This window comes from Bos mutus, chromosome 7, assembly GCF_027580195.1.
Source record: "Bos mutus isolate GX-2022 chromosome 7, NWIPB_WYAK_1.1, whole genome shotgun sequence".
Classification (NCBI taxonomy): Eukaryota; Metazoa; Chordata; class Mammalia; order Artiodactyla; family Bovidae; genus Bos; species Bos mutus.
The window spans coordinates 59,936,234-59,956,839 of record NC_091623.1 but is presented as its reverse complement, the minus strand read 5'-3'; the positions used below and the strand labels follow the sequence as shown (position 1 = coordinate 59,956,839).

The window sequence follows — 20,606 nt, the reverse complement described above, 5'->3', positions numbered from 1 at the left end:
TCAAGGGGGTGGGATCAGGGATGCTGCTCCACACCCTGTAGTGCCCAGGACGCCCCCCACAGGCAGTGACTGGCCCTGAATGTCCACAATGCCCAGCCCAAGACACCCTGAACCAGGATTCCTAGGGTGAGGAGGGTTCTTCGGCAGGGTTGTCGGGACTGGCCTCACTGGATGGGTATTACTGGGGCTGATATTCCAAGGCAAGAACACAGGTCAGAAAGATGGCAACAGGGAATCTCCCTGGTGGTCCAGTGGCTAAGACCCCATGCTCCCAATGCAGGGGGCCCAGGTTTGATCCCTGGTCAGGAAACTAGATTCTGCATGCTGCAACTAAAGATCCTGCATGCTGCAGCAAAGAGGGCGCAACCAAATAAGTACTTTTTTAAAAGGTAGCAATGGTGGTGTCCATGGGGACGGAAGCAGAGGCACAGCATTTGTTGGGTGGATGTGAAATATGAAGGGGAAAGAGGTCGAAGGTGGTAGCTGGGTTTAGGGCCTGAGCAGCTGGGAAAACAGCCAGGCTATTTTCTGAGGTGGGAAGATTGCAGGATGACAGTTGGGCAAGAGACAGATAATTTCAAGAGTGGTTAAGAACCCCCGAGAAGCCCAGAGAGGGAAAAAATGTGTACAAGGTCACCCAGCAAGAAATGGGCTCTACCCAGCAAAAGGGTGAGATGAGTGGTCTTCCTCTGGCCTGGGGAGGAGAGGAAGAGGCTCTGTGGCCACGGGCGGCCAAGGCAGCCCAGAGAGGGAGGCTGGGACGAGATGTCCAGATTCAGGCGTCCCTCTTTCTCACCCTCCCTGCTGCCCTGCTCCAGATGACACCCCCGTGGCCGCTGCCAAGAACATGCCTGGGGACAGCGCGGATCTGTTTGGGGACGGCTCAGCGGAGGACGGCAGCGCAGCCAACGGGCGTCTGTGGAGGACGGTGATCATTGGGGAACAGGAACACCGGATCGATCTACACATGATCCGGCCCTACATGAGGGTGGTGACCCATGGAGGTGAGACCATGCCCTGAGGGCCCCCTCCTGGCTCCAACAACTAGAGGGCCCAGCAGTGGTCCTCTCTGAACCTCGGTCTCTTCTTCTGAGCCAGGGGGATGTTAAACTATAGTGTCCAGGTGTGCAGGGATGAAACTCACATGGGGGCAAGGCTTAGACATGTGGGGGCACACCAGAGGTGCCCATGAGGGTGGCTGGCATCCCCCATGGAAGGTGTTTTCTGGCTTCTTTAGCCAGGGTGCTGGGGCCCAGAGCTGTGTCCTCTGAGTATGGGCAGTGAGTGGAAGGGGGCTGGCCAGCTATGAGACGCATGCATGTGGCAGAGCACAGGGCAACTCAGAGCTGGGAGAGGGCTCTGCCCAGCCCTGTCCAGCGCTGCTCACCAGCTGCCTCTCCACAGGGTACTACGGAGAAGGTCTCAATGCCATTATCGTCTTTGCTGCCTGCTTCCTCCCAGACAGCAGCTCCCCTGACTACCACTACATCATGGAGAACCTCTTCCTGTAAGTGACCTGGCCACTCCATCCCAGCTGCCCACAGTTCTGAGGTTCCCAGCCGGTGGGCAGGACAGGCAGCAAGGATCACACTGGGTGGTTCTACCTGGCACCAGGGAAGGGCTGAACCACGGGCAGACCTGCATCTGAGTCCTCTGCTTGCCCGCTGGGCCTCACTGGTGCTGTTGTCATCATCAGTGGCATTTACGGAAGCCCACCCGGGGTGCTCAGCGGTAAAGAATCCACCCGCCAATGCAGGAGACACAAGAGACATGGGTTCGATCCTTGGGTTGGCAAAATCTCCTGGAGGAGGACACAGCAACCCACTCCAGTATTCTTGCCTGGAGAATCCCATGGATAGAGCAGCCTGGCGGGCTACAGTCCTTAGGGTCACACAGAATCAGACTCGACTGAAGTGACTGAGCACGCATGCACACTATGCGGTAGCCACAATGCTAAGGGCTTTGTATGTGAGAGCATGTTCCATCCCCAACAAGACTCTGTGGGGTAGTTATAGTTGCCTCCCATTCTGTGGCTGCAGTGCTTGAGGCACAGAGAGGTTAAGTCACTTGCCCAAGGACACACAGGTAGTTTTGCTAGGATGGAGACAGATAATTAAGGATAAAGCACCTGGTGGGACTTCATTGGTGTCCAGTGGTTAAGACCACACCATCCTTGGGTTCTTAATGCAGGGCCGTGGGTCTGATTCCTGGTTGGAGAACTAAGATCCCATGTACCTCCTGGTGTGGAAAAAAAAAAATACCTGGCAGATGACAGTAAGAGCTCAGCAAATCGTTATCACTCCAATTTTCATTATTATGAAGATTTCCTTCTTCCTCGGGGGGCAGCAGGGTGGGGGGGCAGTTGAGGGTGCCAGGTGGGTCAGAGGAAGAGGAAGTACCCATGGAAGGTCAGATCAGAAAGCGGCCTGACTTACCAAGGAGCCCAGTCTCCCTGATTTACAGATGGGGAAGTGGAGGCTGAAAGAGGAGAAGATTCTTCTGAAATCACTTAAGGGGAGACAGGGCTCGGATGGACCCCAGGTCCCTGAAGTCAGGTGCAGTGGACCACTGGCTGTGGGTGTTTGTCCCCCAAGGGCATCTGGGGCTGTTGAAACTTACATTCCAGAATTAATGGAGACATTAGATGAGTTCAAGAGTATAAATCACTTGGCACTTAGTAAACACTCAAAAAAATTGTTCTTTAGTCCCCCAAGGGCATCTGGGGCTGTTGAAACTTACATTCCAGAATTAATGGAGCCATTAGATGAGTTCAAGAGTATAAATCACTTGGCACCTAGTAAACACTCAAAAAAATTGTTGTCTAGTTGCTAAGTTGTGTCCGACTCTTTCCAACACGTGGACTGCAGGGCGCCAAGCTTCCCCATTCTCCACTGTCTCCTGGAATTTGCTCAAATTCATGTCCATCAAGTTGGTATGCCTTCCAGCCGTCTCATCCTCTGTGGTCCCCTTCTCCTCATGCATTCTATCTTTCCCAGCATCAGGGTCTTCTCCAATGAGTGGGCTCTTCCCATCAGGTGGCCAAAGTACTGGAGCTTCAGCTTCAGTCCTTCCAACAAAATGTTCCGGGTTGATTTCCTTTTAGGATCGACTGGTTTCCTCTCCTTGCAGTCCAAGGGACTCAGTTTAAAAAAACAAACAAACAAAACTCCTCAGTAAGATAGTAACTACTACTATCATTGTGCCCACTGACCCCGATTTGGGGGTGTTTGGGAGTCCTCTGCTCCCCTCCCCCGCTATCCTGCTGAGCATGCCAGGACAGCCAACAACACCTGAACAGGTGTGACACAGCCAGGGCAGGTAGAAACAGAAAGGACGGGGGCCACAGGACCTAGTCCCGGGGAACTGGGCTTCCTGACTCTGAGCCAGTCCTTCCGGGTCCCCGGTCCTCTGTGCCTCGTGACTAGGTACGTCATCAGCAGCCTGGAGCTCCTCGTGGCAGAAGATTACATGATCGTGTACCTGAATGGCGCCACGCCCCGGCGGAGGATGCCGGGCATTGGCTGGCTGAAAAAGTGCTACCAGATGATCGACCGGAGGTGAGTGCATGGGGCTGGGGGACGGCCTCAGCGTGCGGTGGGACCCGCGCACTGAAGTCCCCCCAACTCTGAAAGGGCGCGGCTGGGGCGGGCATAACAAAGCACCAGACTGGGCGGCTTAAACAGCAGACATGTGTTGTCTCCTAGTTCTGGAAGCTAGAAGTCTTTGGTCAAGTTGTCTGCAAGGTCAGTTCCTTCTGGAACTGTGAGGGAGAACCGGCCCTGTGCACGCCTGTGTGCAAATGCCCCCTTTTATAAGGACCCCAGTGACTGTGGGTTAGGGGGCAGGCCCTGCTGGGATATGATCTCACCTTAGCTAATGACCCCTGCAGTGATCCTGCTCCCAGACAAAGAGGGAGACCAGACAAAGACCCCTGCAGTTCAACTCACCTGTAGCAGGTGCTTAGAACTGGGGGCCCTAGAAAATCTTTCAGGAAGGAGAGGTGATGTGGCCATGCAAGGGCTTTCCAGGTGGCGCTAGTGGTAAAGAACCTACCTGCCAGTGCAGGAGACATAAAAGATGTGGGTTCAATCCCTGGGTCGGGAAGATCCCCCAGAGGAGGCCATGGCAGCCCCATCCAGTATTCTTGCCTGGAGAATTTCATGCACAGAGGAGCCTAGTGGACTACAGTCCATGGAGTCACAAAGAGTTGGACACGACTGAAGTGACTCACACACACACGCACATGGCCACACAGTCAGATGCTCAGAATCTAAATCAAGAGGGAGCCAGGGCCAGACATCAGCTCTGCCACCTGCAGACCCTTCCAGGGGTGGAGGGGGTGGGCTTAGCTTAACCAAGACTCAGTCTCCTCCCCATCAATGGAGATCATCAGAGCACTGCCTGGGCTCACAGAGTGGGTGACACCCTTTAGCTGCTCCCTCCCCGGGGCTTTCCCCCCAGGGAGCCCATATTGCTCTCTCTGCCTCCCCACACAGACTTCGGAAAAACCTGAAGTCCTTAATCATCGTCCACCCATCCTGGTTCATCCGCACCGTTCTGGCCATCTCCCGCCCTTTCATCAGGTGAGATCGTGATCTGAGTCTCGATACCCACCTGGGTTGTCATGTGTCTTTTCTTTTTTAATCAGCATTTTCCAGCTCCTCTCTTGGGAGTCTATATGGTTGTTTTACACAGTTTAAAAGTGGACTTCCCCGGCAGTCCGGTGGTTAAGATTCTGTGCTTCCAGTGCAGGGGGATTTGGGTTCCATCCATGGTGGGGGAACTAAGATCCCTCATACCGTGTGACACGGCCACTATCTGGACCTTTGTCGGCCAAGTGACGTCTCTGTTTTCTAACACACTGTCTAGATTTTTGTCATAGCTTTCCTTACGAGGAGCAAGCATCTTTTAATTTCATGGCTGCAGTTATCATCCACAGTGATTTTGGTGCCCAAGAAAATAAAGTCTGTCACTGCTTCCACCTTTTTGCCTTCTATTTGCCATGAAGCGATGGGACCAGATGCCACGATCTTAGTTTTTTTTTAATGTTGAGCTTCAAGCCAGCTTTTTCAGTCTCCTCCTTCACCTTCACCAAGAGGCTCTTTAGTTCCTTTTTTTATTGTTTATTATTTTACTTTTTGGCCATGCTTCTCAGCATGTGGGATCTTAGTTCCCCAGCCAGGGATCGAACCCAGGCCCCCTGCCGTGGAAGCTCGGAGTCCTATCCACTGGACCACCAGAGAAGTCCCTATTTGATTATTTTATGACTTATTGTACAGTTACATTCTCTTAGCCTTAGAGAAGGTAACTCATTGTTAGAAAAACTGATTTGACCTTGAAAAGGAGTTTATTTGACATTGTACCAAAATTAGATTTAAGGTAATGTTTTTTAAAAAAAAATCACGAGTTCAAAGCCCCAAGCTGGTGATCAGTCACGTCAGTAGTAGCCAGTGGCCAGAGCTGGATTTGGACAGGAAGAAGCCATTCACCCTGGAAGAGTGGAAGATGAATCAGCAGTGCCCACGTGCACCTGCCTCATGCCCAAGTGACTACTGGTGCCACCAGACAGTGACGATGGTGCCATGAAAGTGTTCTTGGGAAGACTGACACAGAGGAGCACCTCCTGGGGAAGATGGAGCCTGGAGTCTGATATTAATAGCATCTCATCCCTCTCTGCTTTCTTCCTTCCTTTCCTCTCTGCTCAAAAGTCCATATAGTCAAAGCTATGGTTTTTCCAGTAGTCATGTACGGGTGTGAGTTGGACCAAAAAGAAGGCTGAGCACCGAAGAATTGATGCCTTCAAATTGTGGTGCTGGAGAAGACTCTGGAGAATCCCTTGGACTGCAAGGAGATCAAACCGGTCAATCCTAAAGGAAATCAACCCTGAATGTTCACTGGAAGAACCGATGCTGAAGCTGAAGCTCCAGTAGTTTGGCCACCTGATGCAGAGCCAACTCATTAGAAAAGACCCTGATGCCAGGAAAGATTGATGGCAGGAGGAGAAGAGAGTGACAGAGGATGAGATGGTTGTATGGCGTCACCGACTCAATGGACGTGAGTTTGAGCAAACTCAGGGAGATAGTGAAGGACAGAGAGGCCTGTGTGCTGCAGTTCATGGGATCTGAAAGCGTCAGACACAACTGAGCGACTGAACAACAACTCTCTGCTCAGCGGAGACTGGTGTCAGACACATGGCTCAGGAGCCTTCCCTTCTTGCAGGCAGAGACCCCAGGTTCTGCTCTGTACCCGCACCAGGGGCGGGGATGAGGTCTGGCATGGGCTGAGAGGGAGGTTTGGGTGAGTGTGCTGGGGCATCCTGGAATAGGGCTGCATGTACATCCCTGGCTGCCATCGCTCCCTCTGACCCTGAGTCACCACCCCAAGGGCTGGCTTTCAGACGTGTCCCTCCTTCTCCCACCAGCGTCAAGTTCATCAACAAGATCCAGTATGTGCACAGCTTGGAAGATCTGGAGCAGCTCATCCCCATGGAGCACGTGCAGATCCCAGACTGTGTGCTACAGTGAGTGTCTTGCGCCGTGGGAGCGCCACCCCACCTCCATCCACATCATCCATCCCCAGAGCTGCTTATCTCCCAACCTCCCATGCTCTGCCCAGTCAGGCTGCCAGAGAACCAGACCTGAGTGGGAGAGCAAGACAGAGGAAAATAGAGTGAAACAGGCACCTGTGAAATGACAGAACACAGCAGACCTGGCTCCTCTAGTGTAGGCAGAGGGGCCAGTGAGTCCTGGCCCCTGGCTTGTCTTTATAAATAAAGTTTTATTGGCACACAGCTACACTTGTCCATTTACAAACCATCCATGGCTGCTTTCAAGCTACAACAGAATCAAGGGGTTGCCACAGAGACTGGTATGAAAAGCTGAAAATATTGACTCTCTGGCCCTTTGTGGCGGGGGGTGGGGGGGGGCGGTGTCTGTAGACAAAGCCACGTTAATGATTAATTGCTTTATCCTGGCTTTGTTTAGGGCAGATGCTAGAAATGTCTGCTGAGTTGCAGCAACACCAGACACTGGAATATGCCAGTAAAACAGCTATCCCTGCCCTGAGGTGGGGTGAGGTGGGGCTTTGTAAGGTAGCTGCAGGCTATCCTGTTTGCTCTGAAGCCTGGCATGTGTTCAGATGTGACAGTGAGACTGCTTTCCTGTTCCCAGAGTGGAGGGGATTCCCAAGCCACCTCTTAAGCCTTCTCCTTTTTCTCTCTTCCAGGTACGAGGAGGAACGGCTGAAGGCCAGGAGAGAAAGGTATGTGCAGAGCAGCCTGTATTCTGGCCGGGTTGGGGCTGCCGCTGAGCTGGGTCAAGGCTGGGGGAAGCCAGCGGCTTCAACTCAGCTGGGACCCATGTCACGCACGCATGTGTTTCAAAGCCCTGCCTTCTCTAGAGGTGTTGGAGTCAGACCCAGGCTGGAATCCAGGCTCCCCTGCTCAGTCTCAGCATAATATTAGACAAGTGAAAAATTCATCCTGCAGGTTATCATGAGGAATTAGGATCAGCGTAGCCCACTGGGCAAAAATAGTGGGCTCAGTAGAGTCCTTCTAATGATGCTGGTGACAGTGAGGGCTCAGCCCTGGGGAGCCTCCTAAGGCCCCCAGGTTGAGCCCTCCACCCTTCAGGAGGCCACTCTCCTGGTCTCGTCCACCCTCTGGGGCTCACCCCCAGGTCCCTCTCCACTCCCTGCTTTCCAGTTTCCTCCTCCCTCTGAGACCATTTATGTCAGATTGGGACTCGAACCCAGCCAAAACCCACAGTGCCTGTTTCAGGACCTGATGAAACTCGGGTTCTTGATGTCTCACCACAGAATTTAGTGAGAGACAAAGTGACAGGTAAGAGGTGGATTTACACAGTTGCAGAGAGAAGTACACTCCCCAGACAGAGTGTGGGCCATTGCAGAGGGCAAGCGCGGCCATGAAATGTGGTGTGGTTAGTTTTTATAGAGTGGGTAATTTCATAGGCTAACGAGTGGGAGGATTATTCCAACTATTTTGGGGAAAGAGTGGAGATTTCCAGGAATCGGGCAACTGCCCACTCCTTGGTCTTTTGACAGTGCCTTGGAACTGTGGTGGTGCCTCTGGGTGTGTCATTTAGCTTGCAGATCGAGGATCAAGGTCTAATCAAAGTCCCCTTGTCTCCCTTCTTGGACCTATTTGATTCTTATTGGTTTATGTTGTGTCCTTGGGCTATGTCATTCTTTCAAAAGTTGTGCCCTGCCCCTTTCCCTCCTGTTACACCTCTGGAGACCCCTCATCCCTCTGGGGACCCCAATCTGTCCTCTGGACTGGGCCCTCTGCTCCGCAGGGTTCCCCTCTTGCCCTCAAGGGCTCTCTGCTCCCTCCAGGCCAAGCCCTCCACCATTCAGGAAACCCTCCACCATCCAGGGTCCCCATACTCTGCATGCCCCCTCCTTCTCCCTTCCAAGGGCCCTCCACCATCTGGGAACCCTGCTATCCTCCAGTTCCCTCCTCCTTCCCAGGGCCCCCTCCATCCTCCAGGGCCCGCCTCCCTCCGGGCCCCCTCCACTCTCTGGGACCCCTTCTATCCTCCAGGGACACTTCCAAGGGCACCCTCTGCCCATGTAGGTCCTGTGGGTGCAGGTGAGAGAGGAGACAGAGCAGGAGTCCCCCTGGGTGTGGAAGAGAGGGGAATCCATCTGCTGTTCCCCTGCCCAGGGCCCTGGGGATCCTCCTGGGGACCTGGGCCTTATCCTCTGCACAGTTAAGCCATGGGTCATGAAGATCCTTTTTGTATTGTTCTTCTATGTATTCTTGCCACCTTTTCTTAATATCTTTTGCTTCTGTTAGGTCCATACCATTTCTGTCCTTTATTGTACCCATCTTTGCATGAAATATTCCCTTGATATCTCTAATTTTCTTGAAGAGATCTCTAGTCTTTCCCATTCTGTTGTTTTCCTCTATTTCTTTGCATTGATCACTGAGGAAGGCTTTCTTACCTCTCCTTGCTATTCTTTGGAACTCTGCATTCAGATAGGTATATCTTTCCTTTTCTCCTTTGCCTTTAGCTTCTCTTTTCTCAGCTATTTGTAAGGCCTCCTCAGACAACCGTTTTGCCTTTTTGCATTTCTTTTTCTTGAGGATGGTCTTGATCACTGCCTCCTACACAATGTCACGAAGCTCTTCAGGCACTCTGTCTATCAGATCTAATCCCTTGAGTCTATTTGTCACTTCCACTGTATAATTGTAAGGGATTTGATTTAGGTCATACCTGAATGGTCTAGTGGTTTCCCCTACTTTCTTCAATTTAAGTCTGAATTTGGCAATAAGGAGTTCATGATCTGAGCCACAATCCACTCCAGGTCTTGTTTTTGCTGACTGTATAGAGCTTCTCCATCTTTGGCTGCAAAGAATATAATCAATCTGATTCCGGTATTGACCATCTGGTAATGTTCACATGTAGCATCATCTCTTGTGTTGTTGGAAGAGGGTGTTTGCTATGATCAGTGCGTTCTCTTGGAAAAACTCTGTTAGCCTTTGCCCTGCTTCATTTTGTACTCCAAGGCCAAACTTGCCTGTTACTCCACGTATCTCTTAACTTCCTACTTTTGCATTCCTGTCCCCTGTAATGAAAAGGACATCTCTTTTGGGTGTTAGTTCTAGAAGGTCTTGTAGGTCTTCATAGACCTGTTCAACTTCAGCTTCTTCAGCATTACTGGTTGGGGCATGGACTTGGATTACTGTGATATTGAAAGTTTTGCCTTGGAAATGAACAGAGATCATTCTGTCATTTTTGAGACTGCACCCAAAAACTGCATTTGGAACTCTTTTGTTGACTATGAGGGCTACTTCATTTCTTCTAAGGGATTCTTAGCCCACAGTAGTAGATATAATGGTCATCTGAGTTAAATTCACCCATTCCAGTCCATTTTAGTTCGCTGATTGCTAAAATGTCTATGTTCACTCTGGTCATCTCCTATTTGACCACTTCCAATTTATCTTGATTCATGGACCTAACAGTCCAGGTTCCTATGCAATACTGCTCTTTACAGCATTAGACTTTATTTCCATCACCAGTCACAGCCACAGCTGGGGTTTTTTTTCGCTTTGGCTCTGTCTCTTCATTCTTTCTGGAGTTATTTCTCCACTCTTCTCCAGTAGCATATTGGGCACCTACCGACCTGGGGAGTTCATCTTTCAGTGCCATATCTTTTTGCCTTTTCATACTGTTCATGGGGAAGGCAAGAATACTGAAGTGGTTTGCCGTTTCCTTCTCCAGTGCACCACGTTTTGTCAGAACTCTCCACCATGACCTGTCCATCTTGCTTGGCCCTGCACGGCATGGCTCATAATTTCATTGAGTTAGACAAGGCTGTAGTTTATGTAATCAGTTTGATCAGTTTTCTGTGATTGTGGTTTCTTATTCTGTTATTTTCTAATCTTTGTTATTATTCTGATCCCTCTTATTTATATTTTTCTTATATATATATATATATATTTTTTTTTTTTTTCTTTTCTTCTCTCTCTTTGCTGTTGGAGTCTGGTTTTACCCCTCAGGGGTTGTTATCTTTTAGTCTTCATTATTGTTCTGCTTTTTTTAAATCTCTCTCTCTATTTTTTTCTCATTTTTTTTTCTTTCTCCCCATGGCCTTCATCTTGATGAATTCCTGACCATCCCATCACTTGCTCCACCCTCTGGGCCCCGGCACTTCCCAGGGCAGGCAAACCCTTTCCAGACTGCTGTCAGGTCACGGCAGCCCAGATGGAGGGGAGTGGGAGCCAAGAGCCCCTCAGCCCACTCAGCCAGCTGGTTACCCCTGCTCACCTCTTTCTGTTCCCAGCGCGAGGCCGCAGCCGGAGTACGTCCTGCCCAGGTCTGAAGAGAAGGCAGAGGCGGGACTGGCAGAAGACAGGTAGGTGTCCAGGTGGCCATGGGCAAGAGCTCACACCTGCCAGGGGCTGCCGAGCCCAAAGAACATCAGATGAAGGTGATCTAAGGTCACTATGGTGCTGAAATAAGACCACCTTGGGACTTCCCTGGTGATCCAGTGGTTAAGACTCCACACTTCCACTACATGGGGCGCAGGTTCCATCCCTGGTCTAGAAACTAAGATCCTGTATGCTTCATAGTGAAGAAAAAAAAAAAAAAAGCCCCACCACAAGACCTACTCCATCAAACCATTTTAATGTGAATTTAGTACATCTCTTTAGAGTCCCTTGGACTGCAAGAAGATCAAACCAGTCCATCCTAAAGGCAAGCAACCCTGAATATTCATTGAAAGGACTGACACTGAAGCCAAAGCTACAATATTTTGGCCACCTGATTGAAAGAGCCGACTCATTGTAAAAGACCTGGATGCTTGGAAAGATTGAAGGCTAAAGAGGGCAACAGAGGAGGAAATGGTTGGAGGGTATCACCGACTCAATGGACATGAGTTTGACCAAACTCCTGGAGATAGTGAAGGACAGGGAGGCCTAGTGTGCTGCAATCCATGGGGCTGCAAAGAGTCAGACATGACTGAGCAGTTGAACAACAATTTTGGGCAACCAGCACCTCTCTCCCAAACATTCTTTCCGCCCAGAGGGAGACCCTGTACCCAACTAAGCAATCCCTTCCATTCCCATCCCCTCCTAATTTGTTTTTAATCCAGTGACTCTGTTATTATAAAAGTCCTTTAGTGCCTCCCCCTGGGATGTGCAGACAGATAGCATGGCCCTGTCCTTCCCTGTCTCTTTCTGTGCCATCTGCCTCCTGCAGTTGCTGCTTGTTGTACCCTTCTTCTCCTGTCCTTGGGCTCTTTGAGGGAAGTGGCTATAGCCCGGGACTGTCCCCTCCTCCTCCTCCCACCTTGCATCTATCACAGGCCAAGCACGGGGGCCAGGGGCAACTGACGTGCCTGAGAGACCAGGATCTGCTCTCAGATGGAGGTTCTGGCTGGCCTTTGTGCAGGCCCTGGTGGGTGGGTCCCACCTTCCAGGCGGGTGGGCCTGGGGCAACACTGGTGACTTCACTTTGTGGCAGCCAAGGGGGCTTGGCCGTCCTCGTGACTACCTGTCCTGGCTCATTTGTTACACAGGAGACACATGCTGACGCTTGCTTTGTGCCAGATCAGGATGCAGCCATGTTGGGCCTCATAGGGCTCACAGCCAAATGCCAAGGCTCCCAAACAGGCAACTCATGCTGGGATTCCTTCCTTTTCCCACAGGTCTGCTTTGGCCACAGAAGATCAGGAAACGAGGTGTGTGGGAAGCCGGGGGGGAAGGGGGGAGGGGGGAGGGGTGGTTCTTGGCACGTTTTTTTGGAAACATTCTAAGTGGAACCTAGCCTGGATGAGTCCCCGTGACTTGGTGGTGGAGGGAGGAGGCACCAGGGAGGCAGAGAGATCATGATTACCGTGACAACAGGGCCTCCTCTGGGATTGAGTGAGAAGCTGGTCCCTGCCCAACTCCAGGGGGTGCAATGATGGGAGGTCCCAGGCTGAGGACCCTGGCTGAGACATTCACCCATAGCCAGGACCCCTGAAACCTGGGATTTAACTCAGCTGAAGGGTGCACTACCTGCCCACTATTGATCTCAGTGTGTCTGCCTGGCTCTAGATGCCAGAAAAAGCCTCCCTGTGTGTCTCGGGTCCTGGGGACCACCCTCAGGGTCCATGGTTTGCTAGAAGCACTCACAGGACTCAGCAAAGCAGATCTGCTCACGGTTATGGTTTATCACAGTGGACGGGTGGATACAGATCAAAATCAGCAATAGGAAGAGCTGTATGGGGCTGGGCAAAGAGAGACAGGTGCAAGTTCCCGGCTGTTGTCTCCCAGGGCACTCATGGGGACAGCTCTTTATTCTCCCAGCAGCCAAGTGCAGTGGCACACACCAAGTGTCACCAACCTGTGCTGCTCGCCAGGAGCCCTGGCGTCCAGGGTGTTTACTGGGGGTCAGTCATATGCGTGGTGGGCTGTACACATGGCTGACCTTCGTCTCTAACCCTTCCAGAGGTTGAGGTGATACCACATGGTCCACAGCTCCTGTCTTAAGTCACACTGTCAGCATAGACTATCCAACATGACCCAAGGTCCCAGGCAAACAAAGATACTCTTATCAAGAAGGACATTCCAAGGTCATGGAGGTGGCCTCCAAGAGGCTGGGAAAGGGCCAGACTTTTCTTTGGAATGTGCAGGGTTAATCCTTGACCACATTCTCTGCTACAAATCTGTAACATGGGCCAGCTACATGTCTTAATACTATCCATGTGACCCAAGGAGCCTCAAGCTGAGAAATAAACATCAAAAATGGACTTAAACCAGTACTGCCCTGGAGACACTGAATAGAGGCAAGTTCTCAATACATTTCTGACAAGACCATCTCAATCTATGCATTCTGAAAATAAGTCCCCATCCACAAACACACAACACACAAGGAAATCATTCACCATGAAAAAAGTCAGATAAACAGCAGAATTAGATGCCCCCGGGGAACCTCAGGCAGAGATAATAAAAAAACAAGCACTTTTAAAATGATTAAATACATAATAGAAAGAATGATTGGGAGCAATGGATAGATGGACAGATGGGTGGATAGATGGATGGATGGTTGCTTGGATGGTAGATGGTAGATGGACAGGTATATGGGTGGGTGGATAAACAGATAGATGGGTCCTGTGGATAGATGGACAGATGGGTGGATGGGTGATGGATAAGTCAATGGATGGATGGTTGAATGGGTGTGTGGATGGATGGATGGATGGATGGTTGCTTGGATGGATGTGGATGGATGGTTGGATGTATAAATGGATGGATGGATGGGTGTGTAGATAGATGGATGGTTGGTTGGACAAGTGGATGGATGGATGGTTGGTTGGATGGATGGATAAATGGATGAGTGTGTGGGTGGATGGATGGATGGATAAATGGATGGTTGGATGGATGGGTGTGTGGATAGATAGATGGTTGGTTGGCTAAGTGGATGGAGAGGTGAATGGTGAGTTGGATAAGTGGATGGATGGATGGGTGGATAGATGATGGATGGGTGGTTGGTTAGATGGATGAATGGATGAGTGTGTGGATGGATGGATGGTTGGTTGGATGAGTGGATGGAAGGATGGTGAATAGATGGGTGAATTGAAAACTGACCCAGTCTGATTGAGGGCACCCGCCCTGGGGCCTACTCATTGGCTGGGGCACCAAAGAGAGGTGCCCTTCAGAACCACACCTGGAAGGTGGGTGGCAGGTGGCAGACTTTGCAAGGTAGGTGCCACTCTTCTTGTTGAGAGTGTGCCAAAGCCAGATTAGATCATTCTTTTCAATTCCACACACATGGAACATTTTCCACTTTCTCTAAATCCAATCATGGTAACTTGACCATGTCTCTCCCTCTTCAGCATGTCCTGAAGTAACGTGAGCACAGAGGAGAACACGAAAGATCTCAGATGCCAAGAAACCTCTGTCGGATGCCCTGCGGCCCTGGATCTCATCCTCACCTCATCCCAAGTCCCAGTCTCCAGTGGGGTGCCCATCTCCCCCATCCATCTCTGAAACCCAACATCCTTTCTAGCTGCTTGAAAACACTTTTTAAAAAAAATGATGCAGTATTAACGCATCTGGAAAAGAACCCAATTCTCCACCCTTCCACACTTATGAGCTCATGGCCAAGAAGAGCAAGAAGCATCGAGCATGGCCCATGCGTCTTGGTGGCCTCAGAGACCCCATCCCACTGCACAGACTCCTGGTCAAGATCCTTCTCTTGTGTGTCACCTGGTCCAGGTTGGAGCCACAGATGCCCACCGACTCCCTGGCTGGGTCTGGATTCTTCCTCGTGCCTTTCCTCCCAGAACAGTCCCTGCAGTCCTGGGCATCGGGCCTGGAAGTTCAGCACCACCCCCAGCAGCACCATGTCCTGGGGGAACTGCCTGACCTTTGAACTCACAGCTTTTCCTTTAAACCAGCCCCCTCGCCTCCTATAACTCCCACCTCCTTGAGGAACATCAGAGGCCATGGCACCAGTGAGGGCCACTGATAATCATCCTTGCCCTACAGTTGCAACCACCCTCTCCCTCAGTCTAGAACATTCTCCAGCCCCTTGAAGGCAGAGGCCATGCCACAGGGCAATCCAAACCAATACCTCCTACCGAGCTGAGCCTCCTCACTTCCCCAATCCCTCCCCCTAGCATGGAGTTGGGATGTGCCCCCTTGGGTTCCCACCAGGAGCAGAAGCTGAGAAACCAGCTTTCAAGATAAGCTCATCACAGAAATACTGACGGACAAGAAAGCATATACAGGGTACTGGACTTTTGAGTGTTACAAATGTCACTGGGAAAAATAAGTCGCAGTGGTCTGGATGCTATGGCCACCTGCATTAACAGGAGACAGATTTCCTTAGGGAGGAAAGGAAAAAAAGACTTTTCTAATATGCTCCAAAGACCAGTCAGGTGGGCTCTAGAGGGAGTGACTTCCCCATCTCTTGAGGCATTCAAGAAAAGGATGAGCAGTGCTTGCACAGAGTGGTCCCCTGCAGTCCCCTACAACCCTGAGAGTTTCTGTTTCCATGAAAATTGTGAGTAGTTCAGTTGTGTCCGATTCTTTGCAACCCCATTGACCCATGGACTATAATCCACCAGGTTTCTCTGTCCATGGGATTCTCCAGGCAAGAATACTGGAGTGGGTTGCCATTTCCTTCTCCAGGGGATTTTCCCGACTCTGGTATCAAACCCGGGTCTCCTGCATGGCAGGCAGATTCTTTACCATCTGAGTCACCAGGGAAGCCCTCTGTTTCCACAAATTTGTGCAGAAGTCAAACAGGGGTGGTGTCTGGCCTCTGTGGCAGGCGTCATCCAGGTTTGATTGACCCCCTACCCCAATCATCTCCCAGTAGGAGATTCTTGGCATCAAGGGCGTGCCTCTAGGGTTACCCTGATGACAGGAGGGAGACAGTGGCACTCAGCACTGAGGCAAAGGGACAACAAGGCTTTCTGCATGGCAGGAATTGTCCCACCAGTGGCTCCCATCTTGGAAAATGCAGGGCCTTGGGCCTCGGGCCTCTGTCTTCTGGAACCCAGCACTGCTCCTGCAAGGCTGGGGCCTTTGGGTGTCTGGTGGGATTTTTTAATTTGTATTTCTGCTTTGTTTCCTGAATGTCAAATAAAGGACAGGATCCGTGTCCCGGCTCCAATGAGTTACCTGGAGCCCAAGGCAGGCTGCTCCCCTCCACTCCCACCCCCGCACTGAAAGCCCCCTCCATCCTGGGTCTGCTCGTGCCCCACCCCTGAGTGCCTCCTTTTATAAAAGGTGCCTCGGCATCTGCAGGGCCCGGTTGAACTCCAGGTTCAAGTGACTGGTTCTGCTCTGCTGATGAGATGGACATGTGGCCTGCAAGGCCCACAGATCCACAGTATAGTATACACAGTAACTTCTAGCAACAGTGCTTCAGTGACAGTGAGAAAGGAGCCGGGGATAGGAACCGATGCATTCCACCCAATGTGACAGTTACTGAGAGCCTGCAGAGCCAATGGGGCTTCCCAAGTGGTTAAGTGGTAAAGAATCTGCCTTCCAACACAGGAGACACAGGTTCGATCCCTGGGTTGGGAAGATCCCCTGGAGGAGGAAATGGTAACCCACTCCAGTATTCTTGCCTGGAGAATCCCATGGGCAGAGGAGCCTGGCAGGCTACAGTCTGTGGGATCTCAGAGTCGAACACAACTGGCCATGTGTGCAAAAACACGTGTGCAGAGGCCACAGAGGGACGAGAGGGGCAGACCATCCCGCCCTCAAGGATTCTGTGGCCTAAAACTTCCGGCCGAACAAGAAATTTCAACACGGACCCCCACCCCGCCTCCCAGTTCACTGTGGCCCACCTGCCACCCCTCAGGACCACCAGCAGCACAAACAACAGGCAAGTGGAACCAAGGACCCCAACCCAGCCACGCAGACCCCTCCAGAGTAGAGAGAGAGCCCCCCAGGGAGGTGGTCTCCAGGCCGGCTACCTCTTCATAGGTGCATGAGGTTCTGAGGTGCAGCTCCACCCAGATGGGGCCACCACATTCAGGCGGGAGCCTAGCCATACCCTCTGAAATGGGCTTTGTGGAAGATTTCTATTCACGGGGCAGTTTGACTAAAACAGTGGACACTGAGCCCTCCTTGTGAAGGGACGTCGGGTTTTCCTCTGTGACACACAGGGTGCGCCCTAAGTCCACCCCCGACCCAAGGTCGTAGTTCACACGCCCATGCTTCCGACAGCCAGCTTTGTGGTTTTTAAAACAAACAATTCATTATGATTACTGTCGTGATGTAAAGACATCAGTTCCACGGGCTTTGGGGGATTTTTATGGGAAATAAAGCACCGGTGAGAAGGGAGGTTTGTGACTTCTGTCCACGTGCATGGGATGTGGCTCTGGTCTTGGGCAGGGTGCAGAGAGAGCAGATTTCACATGCCAGGATGGGGCACAGCGACTTGGGTGACTTAAGTCATGGCCTGTCTTGCTTCTGGCTCCTGCCGCCAGAATGGGAAGCCCACCTGGGTTCCTCCTGAGGCCTCCTTCTGGCTCTGCCTCTCTGTGATTCAAGTTCCTTCTGCCCCCAGTCTTGTGCGTGTTTAGTCACTTCAGCCGTCTCCAGCTCTTTATGACCCCATAGACTGTAGCCCGCCAGGCTCCTCTCTCCATGGAATTCTCCAGGGAAGAATGCTGGTGTGGGTAGCCATTCCTTCTCCAGGGGATCTTCCCAACCCAAGCAAGGCATGGGGAAGGGGGTGGAGCTTGCAAGCCCCCTCTGGGCATCACAGATGGGGAGACTGAGGCACAGAGAGGGGTGTGGCTCACCTGGGGTCACACGGACACTCAAGGATGGGTCTGAGATGTGACCCTGTGCTTTGTCCCTCCAGCCATCTCATCGCATGACTGGAGATCCACATCCTCCGCTGGCTGTAGGATCTTAGGAGACTGTTTCCCCTCAAAGGGTGAGAGTGGGCCCTCCCATGCCAGGCACAAGAGGAGTCCTGTTGTCCACGCCCAGAATTTTGAGACCTGCTGGTGGCAGGGATACCAGGATGCATGTGTTCACACAAAATCTCCATCAGGTTGATGGCAGGAGTCAACAGATGCCACCCCACCTGTCTCTGCCGTCCCACCCCTGTGACATCCAGCGAGGTACCCTTCACAGAGAAGTGCACTATTACTGGGAGGGAGCCTTGGGCAGATGTGGCTGGTTGGCATGGGAGTGGTGAGGAGTGGGAGCTGAAGATGCAGAACTGGTGCTGGGGTCATGGGGTGCCGTGTCTGGAGGTGACGGTCCCACCCCTTTCTACCACCCCACTGAGTCTTTGAGTATCTTAAGGGGGTTCCTATGAACCTCATTTATTCATTCATTCACTGAATAATGGCATTTAGCACATTCACCGTATTGTACTGGGGATCCTCAGGGACCAGGCACCTCTCACGTTCCCAGCCCGGTGAGGGAGTTTGACACAGGGAACCGGGGCCTCACTAGGGATCAGAAGGAAAATCCAGGAAGGCTCCCTGGAGGAAGAGTTTTCTCTGATTGGAGATCACAGAGAGAAGAAACAGTTAGCCAAGCCTTTGGGCAGGCCAAGAGGTATCCGGCAAGGGCTAAGGCTTGGAGGCTGGACAGAGTTGGGTGAGACAGGAGCAGGAAAGTGAAGACTGGCTGGAGGAGTGCAGACAGAGAGGGCCTGGGGCCAGACTGGCTACAGCTGGGTGTTACTGCAAAGCCAGAGCTAAATGGAGTAATGAGTTATTTTTAAAATTTATCATTAATGGCATTTAGCACGTTCACAATGTTGTACAGAATACCCAGAGTATTCTGTCTGGGTCTGGAGACCCTGTCCCCATCAGCAGGCACTCCCCAGCCCCTGACAACTAGGAACCCACTCTCTGTATCTATGGATTGGCCTGTTCTGGATGTTTCCCATCAGTGGAATCTCACAGGATGGCATGGGATGGTCACTTTCAATGACCTTGGGCTCTTTGGGGACAGGCAGGTCTGTATTGGGAGCCCATGTGCCAGGGTGAGTGACCCAGAGGCCTCCCAGCAGGGCCCTGCCAGGGAATGTCAGTGTCACCCATGGTTGGGCCGCATGCCCTACAACAAGGCTCCCGGGAAATTCTTGCCACTGAAACTGGGCCAGAGGTCACACACGGAGCTGTCTTCCCCCCGCCTGTGGGACAGCTGATGGAGCTCAGGGTCATGGGTCCGGCCACGCTGCTGAGAGGGAACCGAGAGCCAGCGGGGCTGGAGTGGTGAGGAAAGGGGGGTGGGCAGTGGACAAGACCCCTGTCTTGGGCATTTGACACTCTGTCCCTGGCGGCCACCTTTGAACGGAGGGTCACTGCCCCCAGTGACCTCTCCTGACCTCTGACCTTCAAGCAGGTCAGTCCTGCCTGAAGCCACTAGATGAGGCCGTTAAACAATTCTTAACCGGACCAGTCGCTATGTCCCCACCACTGGCTGACCCTCCCAGCAGGTGTCTTAGCCACTGCTGGTCCTCCCAGTGAAATAGGAGGGGAGGGAGGTCATGGGGGGCCAGAGAGGGCAGGGCCTGGGGGTGAGGACAGCGCGTTACTTTTATTCTTTGGTCTCACCGAACAGCATGTGGGATCTTAGTTCCCTGACCAAGGACTGAACCTGCATCCCCTGCATTGGAAGCCTGAGTCTTAACCACTGGACCTTATTTTAAATGCAAATAAGAATGGGAGGAATGTTTGGCACAGGAGAGTTAAAACAGGAAAGACAGCCCCCAATCTGGGTTTTGGGTGTTTTTTTTTTCCCAGTATTATTTTATTTATTTAGTTTTGGCTGTGCTGGGTCGATTGCTGTCCAGGTGCTTCTCTACCTGCAGAGAGCAGGGGCACTCGCTAGTTGTGGTGTGCAGGTTTCTCACTGTGGTGGCCTCTCTTGTTGCAGAGCATGGGTTCTAGGACATGCAGGCTTCAGAAGCTGCAGCACGTGGGCTCAGTACTTTCGGCTCCCAGGCTCTAGAGCACAGGCTCAGTAGTGGCAGGGCACAGGCTTAGTTGCTCCGAGACATGCGGGATCTTCCTGGATCAGGGATCGAACCCACGTCCCCTGCATTAGCAGGCAGATTCTCAACCCCTGAGCCACCGGGAAAGCCCCCATCTGGGTTTTTACAAAGCTCGCTCTAGCCGTCACACAGAGCAGGCGGGCTTAAAGAAAAACCAGTGCCTGACAGTTCAAGACATAAAAGCGGATTGTACTCGGGAGTCATTGCAGAAGGGCAGAGAGAGCATAGAGCCAGTTTCCACTCCTGACATAGCACAGGCAAGCAGGTGAGGTGAACGGAATATCACAGGAGGGGACATGAAGGGTAAGGGGGTAGTCTAGCTACACTGACTTAGTAGGATTCTTACTGAAATCCCATTGTGTTTCAGTCAGCGTGCATACTTGCGTGCGAAGTTGTTTTAGTCCTGTCCAATTCTTTGTGACCCCGTGAAATCTAGCCCGCCAGGCTCCTCTGTCCATGGGATTTCCCAGGCAAGAATACTGGAGTGGTTTTCCATTTCCTGTTTCAGGGGATCTTCCTCACCCAGGGATCAAACCTGAGCCTCATAGGTCTCCTGCATTGGTAGGGGGGTTCTTTATCACGAGCACGACCTAGGAAGCCATTGGCTGGGTTCAA

The 20,606-nt window shown here is 51.8% G+C and overlaps 1 protein-coding gene across 1 annotated transcript in view; it reads left to right on the top strand.

The window, feature by feature from the left end:
• Positions 1-14,477, top strand: part of ATCAY (ATCAY kinesin light chain interacting caytaxin) — a 36,179-nt gene extending 21,702 nt beyond the window's left edge. Inside the window, exons 4-12 of the mRNA XM_014478273.2 lie at positions 819-1,004; positions 1,405-1,507; positions 3,426-3,557; positions 4,497-4,583; positions 6,422-6,520; positions 7,225-7,260; positions 10,807-10,878; positions 12,172-12,204; positions 14,341-14,477. Coding sequence (XP_014333759.1) covers positions 819-1,004; positions 1,405-1,507; positions 3,426-3,557; positions 4,497-4,583; positions 6,422-6,520; positions 7,225-7,260; positions 10,807-10,878; positions 12,172-12,204; positions 14,341-14,350 — 758 coding nt within the window. The 3' untranslated portion in view covers positions 14,351-14,477. The remainder of the gene's footprint in view (positions 1-818; positions 1,005-1,404; positions 1,508-3,425; positions 3,558-4,496; positions 4,584-6,421; positions 6,521-7,224; positions 7,261-10,806; positions 10,879-12,171; positions 12,205-14,340) is intronic.
• Positions 14,478-20,606: the final 6,129 nt, after the last annotated feature.